Source organism: Telmatherina bonti (genome assembly GCF_933228915.1).
Source record: "Telmatherina bonti genome assembly, chromosome: 13".
Lineage (NCBI taxonomy): Eukaryota > Metazoa > Chordata > Actinopteri > Atheriniformes > Telmatherinidae > Telmatherina > Telmatherina bonti.
Window position 1 is genome coordinate 25,182,700 of NC_136611.1, and position 17,569 is coordinate 25,200,268.

The window sequence follows — 17,569 nt, forward strand, 5'->3', positions numbered from 1 at the left end:
GGGAAAAAAAGAGCTATCCAGACATCAGTTTCAGCTTCAAATTTCCTGAGAATTCAAAATGTCTACGTGCAGAAGGCTTGTTGTGTCATGTATCTTAATGATTTACAGAAGTGTGATCATATTTTTCTCAACACCCGTGATTTGGATAAACAATGAGAAAGAAAGTCTGTATTGGCCATTTATTAACTTTTGGGCGGGGGGTGCTGGATAATCATGTGATTTTTTTGTGGCTATTTGACACAAAGTCACAGGTTGAATTTATGCATTAATGAAGCTTCAGGGGGTCAGTAAAAAACAAAACAAAAAACAGGAAAAAAAAGAAAAACGGAAACAGCTAATGTCCGTCTGGTGGTTGATATATGCAGTTGAACTTTCCTGCACTGCAACGAACACATGTTACTCTTGGCTTGTTAACAACCACCATGGCATAAATGCCTTCAAATAAATTAAAATGTCAATTCAGTTTCATCATGGTCTCTAAAGCTGCAACATTTAACTGAGATTACATGTTTATATTTACAGACAATTAACTATAATCAACTAATGCTCTACAGAAAACTGTCATTTTCATTTTGGTTCATGTCAAAGATTGTATATTTTCTATATTTTCTATATTTTACCTTTAAATGAACAGAATGTGTACAAGGTTTTAAGTACTTTATTTTGGCTGGTTTTCAATGCTGTTTATGCACAGCTGTATAGTAAAGTTTTTTTTTTTCAAGACAATTGTGACTTTTTAGTTTTACTTACTATTAGCTACGACCTTAAGAGTTTTATAGAGTTCTTTTTCTATTTATTGTGCCCTGACAAATGACCTAATTTCACCTAATTGGTCTAAGAAGCAGCTCTGTGCTAATACAAACAGGCACCAGTGAAAGATAATAAAATTCCATCTTCTTGTGTTTATCTGATTTCTATTCAAGAGGCTTTGACAAGATGTACTTTATAATAATAATAATAATAATAATGATATGGACTTTAAAAAAAAAAACAAAACAAAAAAAAAAAAAAACCATTTTGGATTGTGGTGTGCCTTGTGATTTTTCAGTGAGAAAAAGTGTGCCTTGGCTCAAAAAAAGTTTGAAAACCACTGACTTAGAGTGATCAATTAACTTAACATGCATGCCTTTGCAGGGCTAGAAGAAGTCAGGGGTACCCAGAGAGTAATAAAAAATAATAACAGCGTGACAATCAACGTTGCTAAACTTTTCTATCATGTGTAAGAGAAATCTAAATGTCAGGATTAAAGTTCAGGGTTTTCTGGTTTTATTTTTTTAATTCACGCTGAACGCGTGGGTAAGTTTGATTTCTCTCACTAAAGCATTTCACATGGGCGGGCAGAATACGCTCAGAGGATTTTATATCTAAAGTCTCAATTTATTTTCCATTTAAGCTGAAAGCACAATTAATTACTTAAATGTACGTTGTCTACAGTAAGATAATGGGATTTGTTCTGGCTCACAGTCCGGCTAAAGTTGCAAGGATCATGGTCTCTGCTCTTTGATTCCTACCGCACGCCGCCCGCGCTGCGCCATTTTGAAAGTGTAATGTTGGAAGGGGCTGAAGCGAGGGAAATCTCAAAGTAGAGTGCAAAGTCTGCAAACCAGCTGTGAAGGTTGTAGGTTGTTTCATTTTATTGTAAACTTATCCATGCGTTCTTTAACAACCGAGTTGAGGACTTGTGGAGTTACTAAACGCATATCCAGTTTCTTCATTCCTCCGGTGCTCTTCGGTCCGAACCTCCCAGCCGACTCGGATCAGCACCGCTTCCAGGGCCTGAATCAGCCACAAAGACCCCAATCTGAGTCCTCCATCATGGCAGGTAAAACCGTAGAATAAAGAATTTTTAAAGGTTTGGACTGAAAACACGTCTCCCTTTAACCTCTTTTGTACAAACAGTAGGTTTGTCTTCTTCTGTTATGGTTAACCTAATCAAGCTAGCTAGCAAGCTAAGATACTACTGATGCCAGTGTATGTATGTATGTATGTATGTATGTATGTGTATGTGTGTCCAACAAAGTGAAAGTAAGGTTATTCCTAACAAAAAATATTGTGTATAAGTTTATTTGGGCTAGTTTAAACTATCAGTTTGTATGCAGTCGTAGACTGCCTTGCTCTCGTTTACATGCTTCATGCTAAGTTAGCACATGGCTAACGCGTGAGAAGTTGTGTTGGGGCTCTTTCTGTCAAAACTTGGACTTGTGTTTTGTGTGTTTGGGTTCTTTCTGTCAATACGTGGACTTGTGTTTTGTACAGGGCCCGGTGGTGGGAGCAGCGATGTCCAGTGGTGCTTTTCCCAGGTCAAAGGAGCGATGGATGATGATGTTGCTGAAGGCAAGTCCTCAGGGCGACCACTCTCTGATTGCACTTATCCTGTGCAATGTGTGAGCGACAGTGGTGGTGCACGATTTCACAGTGACTTTAAAGCAATGGTGGTTTCAGTGTTTAAAATAATCTTTCACTTCATCATACTTTTTGATAAGAACAAGAACCATTAAATGTGTTCACACCTTATTTAGCAAGCATGTCTAAACAAGTATGTATCGACATGCTTGCTATGTAGTGTTACTTGTTATGTCACATAAGTGACATTCTGCAGGGTTTGGCTCTGAGAACAAGTAAAGGATGAAAAACTTTAATTAAATCAATACATTAGCTGTATTTACACATATATGTTGGCAATAAATGATAAAGTAATAGTTTTATATGCATTTTATGAAGATATTCTCTTTCAGCTGACCACTGTTTTCTTGATACAATAGTTTGTATGGAGTCAGGTTGTATCAGGCGCTTTGTGTACAGTGTGGGATTGGTACAGATCCACTGACCACATTAAGGATTGCTCCAGTTCTGAATGGTACAAGTCTGTAAATGGGGATTGACTGCTGAAGGATTTGTTCAGAATTATTGTCTTTGAAAAGTGCTAAGTAGTAACAGATGGTAGGTCATTGTTTCTGTTCAGTGTGCATTTAATTTCACTGCATTACAATGGAGCGATAGTGCATGTGCATCATTGCTCCATTGTGTTTGCACCATGCTTGGTGCCTCAAAGAGGCAAACTATGTCTTTAATTCTGTGTAGTTTTAAAACATCTTTTAATTTAAATTCTGCCACTGTAAAATCCATTATAATAAAGTAGCAAATAACTTATTTCTCTCCAAATTCCTCTGCATTATTGACAGCTGATATCATATCTACTGTTGAATTCAATCATACTGGGGAGCTCCTTGCCACTGGGGACAAAGGGGGTCGTGTTGTCATCTTTCAGCAGGAACCAGAGGTATGTTTAAGTAAAGCACCAAAAGAAGCATTTCAGTCTCAAACAATAAATATTTTCTTCTTTTAATAAATTTATAACTGAAGCAGGTTTAACATTTTGCCCAGTTAAGTGAGCGATGTTCAATCATTTTGCACCAAAACTGTCGTTTAATATGAGAAACAAGTATTTTATGGCAATAATGTTCCTTTATCTTAAGTCTGACTTGAGGTTTATTATTGTTCAGAGTAAGAATCAGCCACAGTGCCGAGGAGAGTACAATGTTTACAGCACCTTCCAGAGCCACGAACCTGAGTTTGACTATCTAAAAAGTCTTGAGATTGAGGAGAAGATCAACAAGATTAGATGGTTGCCTCAGAAGAATGCAGCACAGTTCCTATTGTCAACAAATGGTTAGTAAACCAGCACACTTCTCTTGATTTCTTTTTGCTTTCTTTTAAATTTGAATTAGTTTTTAACACTGTAATAGGACTGTTTTTCTAATATTTAATTTTTTAAATGTACACTTTTTAATCTGACCTTTAAAGACTCTTCAGCAATGAAATGTTAAGTTAAAGATGTGATTGAAAATGACTGACTTCTGTTTTGCTTTATCTGGTAGACAAAACCATTAAGTTGTGGAAAATTAGTGAGCGTGACAAGAGACCAGAGGGTTACAATTTGAAGGAAGAAGATGGGCGATATATAGATCCAAATACTGTCACAGCATTACGGGTGTGTGTCAGTTTCTCTGTAATTTACACTCTAAATCACTCCTTTCTTTTATGTGATTTTTTTTCCCTTGGTGTACAAAAACATGACAAGTTGAGAACCCTGTGTGGTTCTCAGTCTACCTGCTTCCTGACAGTGTCCCTGTTGTCTTTAGGTACCAGTGTTCAAGCCGATGGATTTGATGGTGGAAGCCAGTCCCAGGCGAGTGTTTGCAAATGCTCACACCTACCATATCAATTCCATCTCAGTCAACAGTGATTGTGAGACCTATCTGTCTGCGGATGACTTGCGCATTAACCTCTGGCATCAGGAAATCACTGACCACAGCTTTAGTATCCTTTTGGTGTGGAATTCCGCAAACGGACTTTTTAATAAAAAAAAAAAAATAAATAAATAAAAGCTTTATTCTTCCTACAGTTTTATTATGCCTGCTGTTAAATGTTTGATACAGCAAGAATACTAACATTCTTTGAGTGCACTGTTAAAAACTGCTTGTTTCACACTAGTCTAATTGTATCATTCAGTCTCTCTCTCAAATCCTCATGCAAAGCTCTTTCTTTTCCAAAATAATCCAGTTAGGGGGGAGTGTTTGCTTCGATGTAAACTTGTGGTTAGGGTTGGGCTGAAATCTGGAGGACTCAGGTTCAAGTCCCCTGTGTGACAACAGACATAAACCAGCAACGTCGCGAACCTCCACCTGCCTCCCAGGCAGTCTCTTTAGTGTCCACTAGAGCTCGAAGAAATAGTTTAATTTTCAAATTAGGATTAACAAAGTTGATATTGTTATTTTTTTATTATTATTATTATTATTGTTATTGTTATCATTATGATTTATAATAATAATAATAATGTTGTTATTTTTGTTGTCGTTAACCATCCATTTTCTTAAGCTCTAGTCCAATTTAGGGTTGCAGGAAGGTGGAGCCTATCCCAGCAATCATTAGGCGAGAGGCAGGATTATTATCATCGTTATTATTATTAAGAATAATAAGAAATAATGTCACCAACACAAATAATATGAACCTCCAAGATACAGTATTGCATAGTAAAACAAAAGTACAGATACATCCTAAACACGTAATAGGCAAATGTTAAGAGGTAAAAAGTAAAAGTGCAGCATATTAAATCATCTTATTTGGATTTTAAGTTTTGCTGAGTTAAAAATGTTGGTAGCATTTGGAATAAAATTCACTTTGAAGGAACCTTTAGCCAGAGGAACTCTAAATCACCTTCTTTAAATGTGAGTCTTTAGTAGTGACTAAACCAAGCAGGGAGATGAACGATGAAACCACTCTGAATATATGAAGCATACACAAGTTTTTAATTCTTGCCCTTCATCTGCACTGTAAAGTCTCGCCAGCCAGTAAAAGATAGTCCTATCTTGACGTTTTAGCTCTTGCTCTGTCTCGTCATTCAAAACGACTAGTGTCTTTATATAAACTTGCCTGCATGCGGCACGATTCATCAACCAAAACTCAGATGCAATGTCACATGGTGTCCTTAAAAAAAAAAAAAAAAAAAGAAAAGTAGTGAAATGCGGTTTTTCAACCTTGAGATGCATCAGTTCCAGAAATGGGCGTAATTTATGTCACTGTATCGTTAAACGTTTCAGGAAGGCAGAGTTTTATTATCTGAAAGTTGCATAGTGCATCATTAAGATTCTATTTGTGTGCTTTGCAATTTCTTTTACATTCCTGTCTGTGACCTGAAAATGGATCTTGGCTCAATCTTGCAGGATGTCTTAATATGTTTCATGCATTTGGAGGACAGATTAACCTTCCTGGAGGCACTATGAGTGAGCAGGTGTTTGTTTAGCTGAAATCTCTTAGGCACCACTGCCGAGATGTGGCACATTTTGCCACATCCAGTATTACTTTATTTACGTTGTACATCGATTGGGGCCTACTTCTAGGATAGCATTTTCTTTCATCACAGGTGGAAACACAAAATAAAAGTTGATGTAGACCTGTTTATTTTCGCCAGGGAGAACATTCTGGTTGTTTACTTAATTTTTTTATGTCGTATTCCTGATTAATTTGATGCCAGCAAATGCACATTTTGTTTTGAGGCTGTGCAAATACTTTTCGCTAATATGAAGTTTTTTTGTTTTGTTTTACTGTAAAGTTTCTGAAAGATTTCTCATGAAGTTGTGGAAATACCTCTGTTGGTCTTTCGCCTTAACCTCAGTTCCTTAGACATTGTTGACATAAAGCCGGCTAATATGGAGGAGTTGACCGAAGTAATCACAGCTGCTGAGTTCCACCCAAACCAGTGCAACACTCTTGTCTACAGCAGCAGCAAGGGAACTATCCGCATGTGTGACATGAGGGCATCAGCACTGTGCGATAAACATGCCAAAAGTAAGTCAACTTCACTAGTGCCACATGTGTGCAGCTGCTGGATTCTGAGTGTCCATAGCCTAGACAGACACGGAAACCAGAACAAGTTATTCTACTAGTCTAAAGATTTGATTGTGTCTCTCTTTAGTAGAGAAATTTCGGTCGTATCTGCTTGTCTTTGATACATTATGTAGTAATGATGCTGTCAATCACAAGACTATAGTGTGTCATTAAGAGGTTCATTGACATTGATCAACAATTTTAATAGGAGAGTAAGATTGTCATGACTAAATTTAACGTGAAAGAAAAAAATTTGCCACAATGTTTACCACATCCACAGTTTAATGCTTTGTCTGAAATCAGGAAATTTGCTCACTGCTTTATTACTAATGAAAAACATTGTGGATAAAAGTTCAGTTTTCACATGACAGGTTTGTCTCTGAAAGAGAGCACAACACTTCGGTGTTATTCTTTATTCACAACACCAGGTTTTAATTTTTTCTCTCCAAATGTCTAAAGAAAAGAAAGAAGAACCATCAGTTCCTCCCCAATTATGCTCCATACACGTTAGGGATGGGAAAATCAAATTGAATTGGAATATTGTGTATTTTTTTATTTTTTTGTGTATGTAGTTTTACAATTTTAAAATGGAATTTATTTTGTTAAAAAAATTTGATTATTTTTATTTGAAAAAAATACATTTTACATTTTTTGTCATGTAACTGTTTTTATTGATCTTTTTACTTGTCTTCCTGGGCATTATAGCAGCAGAATGATGGTCTGGCTACTGTGTTGTTTTTTCCTAATTGAAATCAAGAAAAATGACGAGCAAAAAAAGTTTTGTATTGATATTTTTTTGTTTTTAGTCTACAGAAATCAGCAATATCGAGTAATCATGAGAATCGCAATTTAAATCAAATCGGCACCCACAAATCTGGAATCGAATCGAATTGGGACTAAAACATATCATCACAGCCCTAATACACATTATTTTTTGTAATTGAAGCACTTCTATCTTTAGGTCTTTTACTACCACACTGATGAAAATCTACAAAATACTCCCCTCCCCAAGTTCTATTGTTCTTGTGCAGCAATTATAGTTTTCCATTTCAATTTTCTGTAAAGGATTAACTAATGAGATTTATCATTTTATTCTATTTTCTGAAGTGTTTGAGGAGCCAGAAGATCCAAACAACCGCTCATTCTTTTCTGAAATCATTTCATCCATCTCTGATGTGAAGTTCAGTCACAGTGGACGCTACATGATGACACGCGACTATCTGTCTGTCAAAATTTGGGATCTCAACATGGAAAGCCGACCAGTAGAGACATATCAGGTGACCGATGTTTTACAGATGTCATGATTGATCTTCCCACCTGTTAGCTGCATGAAAACTTTGTACTGCTGTTGATTGTACCTTTTTTTACCTTTTGCATTTTTCTCTTTCTACAGATGCATGAATATCTCAGGAGTAAGTTGTGTTCACTCTATGAGAACGACTGCATCTTTGACAAGTTTGAGTGCTGTTGGAATGGCAATGACAGGTGAGAAATTATTTATTTGCTTTTTATTAATTTGTGTATTCTTATAAAAATCTCATCTCTTAGGACTGTGGTGAAAAATTTATTGCAATCTAACGTTTATGAAAATCATCACCCCTGTGCTAATTGCATGCATGCGTAACACACAGACACATTGTAAGCAGACCCACCAGTGAATGCAGAAAACACCACCCTTATCGACTGCTGTGCTTATCAGCCCAGTGCAGGCTAGAAGGCACCACATGATTTCTTGTTGATGGGGCTGTCAGAGGGGTTTTCTCTACATGTTTCAGGATGTGTTTTCCAAGATAATGTTTGAGATCAATATCAAGACAAAGGCCTAAACTGCTGATTCTGCACTTGTATCTTCTCTACAGTGTTGTGATGACGGGTTCCTACAACAACTTCTTCAGGATGTTTGACAGAGGTTACCGGCAGGACGTAACCCTTGAGGCGTCGCGGGAGAACTGCAAGCCACGATCAGTCTTGAAGCCTCGCAAAATCAGCACAGGTGGGAAGCGCAAAAAGGATGAGATCAGTGTGGACAGTCTGGACTTTAACAAGAAGATTCTCCACACTGCCTGGCATCCTCTGGACAACATCATTGCTGTGGCCACCACCAACAACTTGTACATATTCCAGGATAAACTGAACTAGTGTTTGGCGAACCACTCAGATCCCAATTTCTGCTTGAGCCCCCATTTCTCAGATTAACAAATATAAACAATACTTGTCTTTTTTAAATGTTTTTTTGGCTGAATCATTCAAAAGAGCCATCCTAGGAATTCTTGACAAGGGTATCCGTCAACAACATACAGCGGCGTTAACACAATACATCCAGTCAGGACATCACAAGCACATCACACAGTATATTAGTAAACATGCAGGTTTTTTTTTTTTTTTTTTATACCTAAGTTTGAAGATTTCTGTCATTGGTTTCTTTCATTAGAAACACTCCATTCACCAAGCTTCCGTTTGCATCTCCTCTAAATCCCAAACCAAAAGGAAAATGTTTTTCTATATTTTGTCGTGCCATATTGTCATGATTTGTTGATCTGTTATAGCTACTCATTATCAAGTTTTTGTAGTGACCATGTTTTAGTAAGTTGAGTAGGATATTTCTTATAGTGTTTTAATATCTTTCTGTCACCAAATTCCTTTCAGTATGGGCCTGAAACCACTAATACAACACTCCATTCATGCCTAGTAACAATTAAGTTGCCAAGTTTTCTCACCTTTGCTTTCCTATTGTTGTGTGATTGTTAAAAAAAAAAAAACATTTTCAGTGTTTCAGCACATTCTCTAGAAATGATGTATAACAGACACTACTGCTAGTAATTACCCAAAATGAACAAAATCAATAATTTCACTTAAAGCAGCCACTGTTTTACGTAAATCTTTCTTAAGTATGAAAGTTGGACTGTTGAAGTTGATATGTTTTCCATCAAAGTGAATTTTTATAAAAGTAATTTGTCTGCAGATGCACAGCAGAAAACTCTGTGTTTCAGGCATATTGGCCCCTTTCAGACTTGGAATAACAGTAATGGCGTAATCAGTCTAAGAAACAGCTATTTTCCATTTACACACTGGTCATTTCTACATTAATTGTTCCTCACAATGTTTTCAGATACCCTTCTGACAGTAATACAGGTAACTATTCACTCAGGACTGAGCAGTGCGTTAATACTGCTTATAAAAAGTAAACTCACTACAGTGTCAGTATCTCCAAGACTACCGTAATAATGTGCACAGTTGCTAATTGTGCTGATGTGTAAAATTGTGCTGGTGGTTAATGGGAGCAGGGGAATATTACCTTTCTACGTGTTTCACTTTGCTGAACTGGCCTCTTACTGGCAGGGTTTCTGTTGCAATACTACTACTAGCAACTCTTTTGTAGTACAGTACAACATCCAGGATTTGTTTAACATTTATCTCAAATGCTGTCAGAAACACATAAATAAGAACTATTTTCAGGAAGGTTTGGACAAACTGTATTGTTTAATTATGCTGTCTCACTGAAATGGATAATGTGCCAAATATAAGCATGTGTGCGCCTGTGTGTTGTTTGGCAAAGTCCGAATATGTTATGAAACTACAATGGAGATCACTGAGGTGAAAAGCTGTCACGTTTAGCTGACTCTGTCTGATTAATGAAAAGCCATGCATGTCTGAAAGGGGACATAAAAGCATCTGATACCAGAGATGATTTGTCAAAATGAGCTTTTTTTAAGGAAAACTAAAGAAATTCATCATGTTCTGTTAACATCTACTTTTCTGTACCTTTGTCTCTGGGATTGGCATTTAGATGTAGATATTTTTCAGATCTTGGCTGCACCAGAATCTGATTAAATGATCACTGAAACTCCTTATCAGAAGAAAATGTACTGCGATGTATACATAGAGGGAAATGGTCACCAGTTTTGAGTAGAAATGTTCTACTTCATGGGCATGAGCTTAAAAAGGTACTAGTGTTGACTTTTAAAATGGGTACAAGACTGATGAGGAAACACGTGCCAGATGTTGTGGTGTTTGGATTTAAATGGTGGCATAGTATGCCAAAGTAACCAGTCCTGCACACTCTAAAGTTAGGAAACTTACAAACAAGATGCTTCTGGTCACCTCTACTCTTTTGAACAACCATAAAAAGCTCAGGACAAATGCTTACATATGTGACGGGGGGCATAATGATGTGAAGCGGCCAAGCTATACTCTTTGTAGTATGTGGCACAAAATGTAATGCTGCTAGCTGTCTCCCCCTACAAAAGCCTGTTATGTTATTGTAGACTCACTGATTACTTTATTCTCTGATTCTAGTTTCTGCTCCAAGACTTCTTTTTTAAATACATCTATGATGTTTTGTATTGTACCTGATGATAAAGGACGAATAATCCCAATAGCTGATTTATTTTTGTATGAATTAAGGCAATACGATTACAGTCTAATCACTGTATTTTCTTTAGCTGTCTGTCTTTGACTGACTGGAGTTTGAAGGTTGTTTGAAAGTCGGGTATACTTTTTGTAATATGTGACATTTTGTCGATCCTGGCAGGTATTTCTGTGGCATCAAGGATGTGTATTTTTTATGTGGGATGTCCAAAGAAGATTATTTTCAGTTGTCTGTACCTCCTGTAATGAAAAAGCACTGCAATGTCTTTTTTTGTTTTAACCAATGTACTTTAAGGCTTCAGGGTTTGGATCTTAACGTTCTGTTTATGTGTCAGGGTTTTGCCTAATGAACAATTCTTGCTGTGAAAGATGGCTGCTGAGGGTCTGCAAAGGAAAAAAACATTTTAAGCATGTATTGTTAATAGTCTTTCAAAGCTTGTCAGGTGGGTTGACTAGGTAGAGTTATAGTTATTCAACCATGAAATGTTTTCTTTGTCTCCCATGATGTGCAGCTCTCCTTTTTAATGATGAGCCTGCAAATGATGTGGTCTACAGAGGATTGTTGAATGAAGATTATCTCTACTGGAGGAAATGGTGGAATTACAGAAAAGTGGTCCATTTGATTAATGTTACATTCAAGCCTTTAAAATCAGGCTATGGAGCCTTTTCGTCCACCAGGTTGTGCAAGTATACCAGATTGTGCACTTGAAATATAACCACCAGTCCTAATATGTTGGTGGTAAACTACTGTCAAGTGTCATTCTCTCTGGGCTCAGGGTTTGGTTGTCATTTAGTACACTTTTGTAAAATGTGTTTTCTTTTTCAGCCTTTTTTTTAATTGCGAGATTGTGGCTCAGCCATGTTATTTGCCTCAGATATACAAAGCTTTATATTGCTTTGACCCTTTCATTGGTCTAAGCTCTGACATGTTATTCCCCTATCAAGGGGATATATGAATTGGTGATACATTAAAATTGACTTCATTTTTCGTACAAAAAAAAGTTTATTTAAAAAATTAAATAAAGAACTCTTACATTTTCCCTTCATATTATTGTCATACACAGGCTGTTGATCTAGACCAGTGTCCTCGGGAACCCCTGCCCTGCGTGTTTTTGACATGTTCCTCCTCCAAAGCACCTGGGTCAGGTTATTAAACTTCCTTATCAAGTTCCTTGCAGCTTGTTAACAAGCCCTTTATTTAATTCAGGTGTGTTAAGGTAAGGTTGCCTATAAAAAACCTCCAGAGCAGGGGGGGGCCTGAGGACAGGAATTGAGTAACACTACTCTAGACTGTTGTGTAAACCACAAAAATCTTCACAAGAGCTCTGTTGCCTTCTGTATAACAAAGAAAAAATAAGTTTATCAAGTACATTTCTTAACGTTTCTGGTGCATCAGATAAGAAACTGCTCGGGGTATAGTACAAATGCTCTTTGAGCAAACCCTTAGATCTTTAATAAAGTAGTTTTTCAGGGCTCAAAAAATTGCCTACTTGCTAGATTTTTATTTTTTTATAAATATAGTTTTGCCATAGTGGTTTAATGGCATCAGTATACAGCTCTGTCAACTAAAGCTGTCCTATTTAGAAGATAATACACCACAATATTTCAAAGAACATGGTTCAGATGCAGAAACATATACATGCCCAAGAGCTGAAAACAAAATGCACTTTTACTATTATGAATTTCTTATTTGTTCAATGGGGCACTTGACTAAAGAGTTTTGGTGATCTGTTTGGTGTAAAACTAATGGTTCATTGTACAGAAATGGAATGGAAGAAAGTACAGTTTAGATAAAAGGTAATAAAGGATTTTGAAATCAATCTCTGAATTTTACTTGTCTGTTTAGTCGTTAATGTATAAAATCTTTAAGAAGATGTTGTTGCCAGTTAATCCGGCTTGAAATGAGTAACCACTATATTACATACTTGGAAGGCTGTACAATCTTGTAAAAAACAAGACATTATTACACAAAGTATAGTTAAGACTCACACTACTAAGGGAAATGGATAAGTTTAGCTGACCACACTTAATACTTCATTTTAGCCTTGTAACTGTAAAATGATTTATGGAAACTCAACGTTGACTATTACTTTAAGGACCAACCATGCATGCACTTGGATGTTTTGTAACTTATTGAACTGTCACTGAGCCACTCAATGGCAACATATCTAATTTCACTAGATGTGGCCTTGCAAATCCATTTATAACACTGTGTGTGCGTGCTGGGGACAAACGCATACTATTCTGACTAATTCATACGTATAATAAAAAAAAAAAAAAATAGAAGCAGTTCACTAACCTACAACCCATCTTTGGTGTCTGGGCTGTGCGCCTGCGCACATCACAGTGTGTGCGTGTCATGTTCAACGTTAGAGCTGTAGTCAACATGTCCACTGCCGCAGCTCCCCAAAACAATAACGAAGAGCCTGGCCTACAAGGTACGTCACTTCGGCATCTACGCCACACTTTTTCTCACAAATATTACTCTACGTCTTCTACATGGATTGGTGCATTGTTAAGGTTACTGTAGTACGGAAGGTTTTAGTGAAAAGTTAGATTGGGGATGGAATTTCCTCTTCTTCTAGGAGGGAAGGAGGATGATATTGTTTTACGTCACCGAAAGTTGTCCAATTGCCTTGCGCTAATTTTTTGATTGACGCTTCAACAGCCAATTGTGTTTTAAATTTTGGTTGGGTGGGCTTTAGCTGAAAAATAAAAACAAGTTTCGAACAAAAGGCGAGTGAATTTAGCCATTGTATTTCATTCGCTCCATTTCACATCTCAGGGTGTACAATAATGGCGCATATGACCCGAATAAATATGTTAAAGAGTTGTCTCTTGATATAAAACGCCATCGTCATCCTAAAAAGTCAATTCTAAACGAAGTTGATCGTCGGATGTTGTCAGAAGTACCTGATTATAAACGTAAATGCAAGACTACATGAGGTGGTTAAACTTAATCAATTAGCAACGGGTCACGGTGGAAATTGGGTAAATTGGGCTTTTATGTGACAACATCACAGCTGGAACAGCGACATGTCTGGGCAAATTGTGTTTGGTGCGCGTCACAGTTATGCAAGACCCTGCGAGAGCAGTGATGTCAAACTGGTCGGAAAATGTCGATCAAGTTTATGTATTATGTTGCTCGCACTGCATTGGTTATGTTCTATTGTCAGCTTACCCAAAAGAGGAATATGAATATGTCTCATGCTATCACAACGTTTAGATTCTGTGCTCACAAGCCCCGCAGGCTTTACGTGATTACATAACTCTGTTTGTGGGGCAGTGGCACACAGAAATGCATGCATATGTGGATGTGCTGCACAGGGTTAGTGTTTGAGGGGAACAAATAAAGATTTATTTATTAAGTTAATATGTTTTGAATTTAAACACATTAACCCATTTCTATTACTTTTTAAAATCAAGGCTCCTGGGTAGAGCTTGAGCTGAATGGAAATACAGGGGCACAGGATAGCCAGACCAGTCTGCTACCAACACCTGCTGCAGACCAAATGAATGCAAATGCAAGCATGAGTCAAACTCTCCAGACCTTGGAAGTAGCTGAAAGTGATGAAAACCTGATTGGAGGACTAGAGCATGTGCCATCATCATCTTCTATCCATAACGGAGACATGGAACGGATCCTCCTGGATGCACAGCATGAGTCCAGCCCAAGTAACTCCTCATGCGATAGGTGGGGATGAAGGCAGTTGAAGCTCATTATTATTTGCTTTAAACATGTTTTAAAAGCAAACAAAGAAATAAATCTATATTTTATTTAATCTCAAAATTCTAACTTAGTCCCCACAGACCACCAAGTCCAGAGCAGGACGAGGGACAAATAACATTTGATGTGGAGATGTCCAGCCCAGCAGGTAGTCAGGTAAAGGTACATATTTTTATATTTAAAATTAAAACCTTGAAACTGATGTCTTTTATCTAAGTTTTGGGTTTCACATTTCCAGTCAGAAGAAGATGGTACAGACAAGGACCGAGAGGACGATATCTTGATGAACAAAGACAGTGATTGGGTTGCTGACTGGTCCAGCAGACCTGAAAACATTCCTCCAAAGTAAGCACTTTCTTCAGTGTCATTTAATAGCACATCACAATATTCCCTTCTACTGTCCTCAGAGTAGTTTTCATTTGATCAGCTGAGTGATTGTTCTTTTCAGGGAGTTCCACTTCAGGCATCCTCGACGCTCAGTGTCTTTGAGCATGAGAAAAAGTGGAGCGATGAAGAAAGGTGGTATCTTCTCTGCTGAATTTCTGAAAGTTTTCATCCCTTCGTTGCTCATTTCACACATGCTGGCTCTTGGCCTTGGGTAAGTTCTGACTCATGTGGTTATGTCTTTGACAACCTTGCATCATATGTTTGCAAGACTTTTCTAAGTGGGCAAATTTAGAAAAAGCTGAATGTGATAGATCCGTCCACTGCACACTAAGGGGTTAGGGAGGAACTAACAGCAGAACACATAGCTGCACTCACCTGCACCATAGATGACTAATTTGTGACCAGTTTGATTGAATGATTTTTTACATTTTATTGTTTTTACAGCTGATTGTACTTCATGCATTTTCTCTTTTTTTCTCCACATTCATTTGTCTCTCAGGGTGTACATTGGGAAGAGAATTGTCACAGCCTCCGCCAGCAATTACTGAACAGAACATGAAGCAGTGCCTGGATGTTTTCCTGTCTCTCAATGCTCTCAAACATTCTTCTGTAGTCAAGCTCTCTTTGCCTCTGTCGTACACCCACTTTGCCACTCCAGTCCGCATAATTTGGCGTCACACTGTAGATGTGGTCATACTCACTGTGTAGATGCACTGTTCGAGAATTTGAAATTGGGCCATACCTCTCTGTACATGGAGTCAGTGACTTGAATTCAACTCATAAATGTTCGACAGGTAATTGATGTCAGTTGGCTTCAGGTAGAAGTTTTAGTGATTTTTTTTGTCTTAATGTTAAAATATCAGACATTGGGCCTTTTTCCTCATGTGCATCTTTCCTTTGGTGTCTTAAATGGCGGAACATATGAACCAATTTTTTTTTGCTATATCTGCATTGAAAACTATTCAAGTAAAATTAGACTCTGGGAGCAGAAGGGACTTTTTTTCCACTCCACATATTGAGCTTGATATTCAAGGTGCATTGAATGAGAGGTTAGGGCTGAATGATGCTGCGCATTGGAATCAGTTTTCTAATTCTGCATATTTTTGAGGATAGAAGTTGTATTTTGTAAACCCCAGAAGGTTTCTTCGAAAAGCTTTTTTTTTTTTTTTTTTTTTTTTTTTTAAGGTTGGAAAGCTTAAACATTATTCTGGTGTGTAGCTCCAGAATTTCCGTACGAGAATGTTGAAGTGTCTTATGATAGTGGAACAGAAGGCAATTTACCAGGCCATATGCTATTTGTATGCATTTTTGCCTACATATCTTCTTCTCTAACATATAACAGCAGTAGCAAAGTGCCAAAATTTGATCTTTCACCTCTGCACATTGGTGATATAGCTTAGGTCTTTTTTTTTTTTTTTTTTTGGTATTTAAAAATGTAGATGTGAAAAATTATTTAAGCTGTGATCTGCCCCACGTGATAGACACCTGTCAACATTGTACAAATTGTTTATATGTTGATATAAAGGCATATTATATCTGATGCGTTGTGGCAGTGTAAGTAATGTGTTTATACTGTGGCTCAGTAACTGATACTGCAGTGATGGAAACCAGCACCACAGAGGGGGTTTTTGGGGATTCTTTAGGAGTGTTATCTGACTTAAATATAGATTTCACTGTACAATAATTACACACAATGCGATACAATAAATAATGTACAGTATCAGTGGAACATGCAGTAAGAAGATAGAATTAACTTCCTGATTAAAATGCATGCATTTCCTGTATATCAATGCTGCTTGCATGACATCTCTAAAAGTGTTTGTAAATGGATGATATAATCATCGGAAGAGCATCAGTTATAATGTATATTATCAGCAGTATTAGTTTAAAATAAATCATCCAGGCTTTCATGCATGATGTAACATACTAACTCATAAACTGTACATGTAGTTCCAACAGGCTTATGTACAGTTATCCAGTGTGCAATACAGAGAGTTTTGGAATTTGGACTGAGTTTGGACTGTATACAGAAGCTGATATAAAAATATGGGAGAATGAAACAGAATTCCATTTTTATTCTAATTTCAGTTGAAGGCATATTTTATGGGCTTCTGTATTGCTTGCAACAGTAAACTTTGTCAACAGCCTGATTATGAATCTGTTAAAATACTTATACATGTTTAACAAAGAAAGAGCACAACGTAAGTACGAAGGTGACATTGCTGTATGTCTGCAGGTTTTCACATTTGATATATTACAGTAAAGTTCAACACTCCTGTGGTAACCAGCTTGTTAACACGATTAAAAAGAAATGAAAAAGAAATTGTTTTGCTTGCTTGTTTGTGAAACATTTAGATATCTTAATGCATCTATAAACTTAAACTACACAGAAAAATAACTTAAGGTCTAGGTTTTTTTTGTTTCAATTTTGTTTCAAATAATTTCTTAAATTTCAATTGTGGATGCTGCCTATTGCAGCCTGAACGGACCACTAAACTACTTTGCAGTTTTAGGGCACTTGTTCATGAGGTAGTGTTAATAAGATTTAAGAAACACACATTGCTAAAGATGGAGAGCAGAAAAAAAAATTGAGGGGTTACATTTAATGTCTGATGCAAGTCTTAATACAGCGATCCATTGTATTTATATATTTATCACATATATCAGATAAACTGATTACAAAGTCAACGCTGAGGTTGG

General features: G+C 37.0%; 2 protein-coding genes across 3 annotated transcripts; both read left to right on the forward strand.

Annotated features, from left to right (window-relative positions):
* The first annotated feature begins 1,560 nt into the window (after nucleotides 1–1,560).
* On the forward strand, nucleotides 1,561–12,525 carry LOC306764050 (serine/threonine-protein phosphatase 2A 55 kDa regulatory subunit B alpha isoform-like). The gene is made up of 10 exons (XM_079251069.1): nucleotides 1,561–1,822; nucleotides 2,257–2,334; nucleotides 3,183–3,280; nucleotides 3,504–3,669; nucleotides 3,879–3,991; nucleotides 4,143–4,320; nucleotides 6,184–6,348; nucleotides 7,495–7,664; nucleotides 7,781–7,872; nucleotides 8,247–12,525. Exons 1-10 carry the CDS (start codon nucleotides 1,651–1,653, stop codon nucleotides 8,524–8,526), a joined length of 1,512 nt encoding a protein of 503 aa, XP_079107195.1. The 5' UTR covers nucleotides 1,561–1,650; the 3' UTR covers nucleotides 8,527–12,525.
* Nucleotides 12,526–13,117: 592 nt separating this feature from the next.
* bnip3la (BCL2 interacting protein 3 like a) lies at nucleotides 13,118–17,178 on the forward strand. 2 transcript variants are annotated; one of them, XM_079251072.1, is made up of 6 exons: nucleotides 13,118–13,193; nucleotides 14,182–14,449; nucleotides 14,557–14,644; nucleotides 14,721–14,827; nucleotides 14,931–15,080; nucleotides 15,369–17,178. In XM_079251072.1, exons 1-6 carry the CDS (start codon nucleotides 13,142–13,144, stop codon nucleotides 15,415–15,417), a joined length of 714 nt encoding a protein of 237 aa, XP_079107198.1. In that variant the 5' UTR covers nucleotides 13,118–13,141; the 3' UTR covers nucleotides 15,418–17,178. The 2 variants fall into 2 exon arrangements, with proteins under 2 accessions (XP_079107198.1, XP_079107199.1); XM_079251073.1 differs by having other exon boundaries at nucleotides 14,557–14,638.
* The last annotated feature ends 391 nt before the right edge of the window (nucleotides 17,179–17,569 follow it).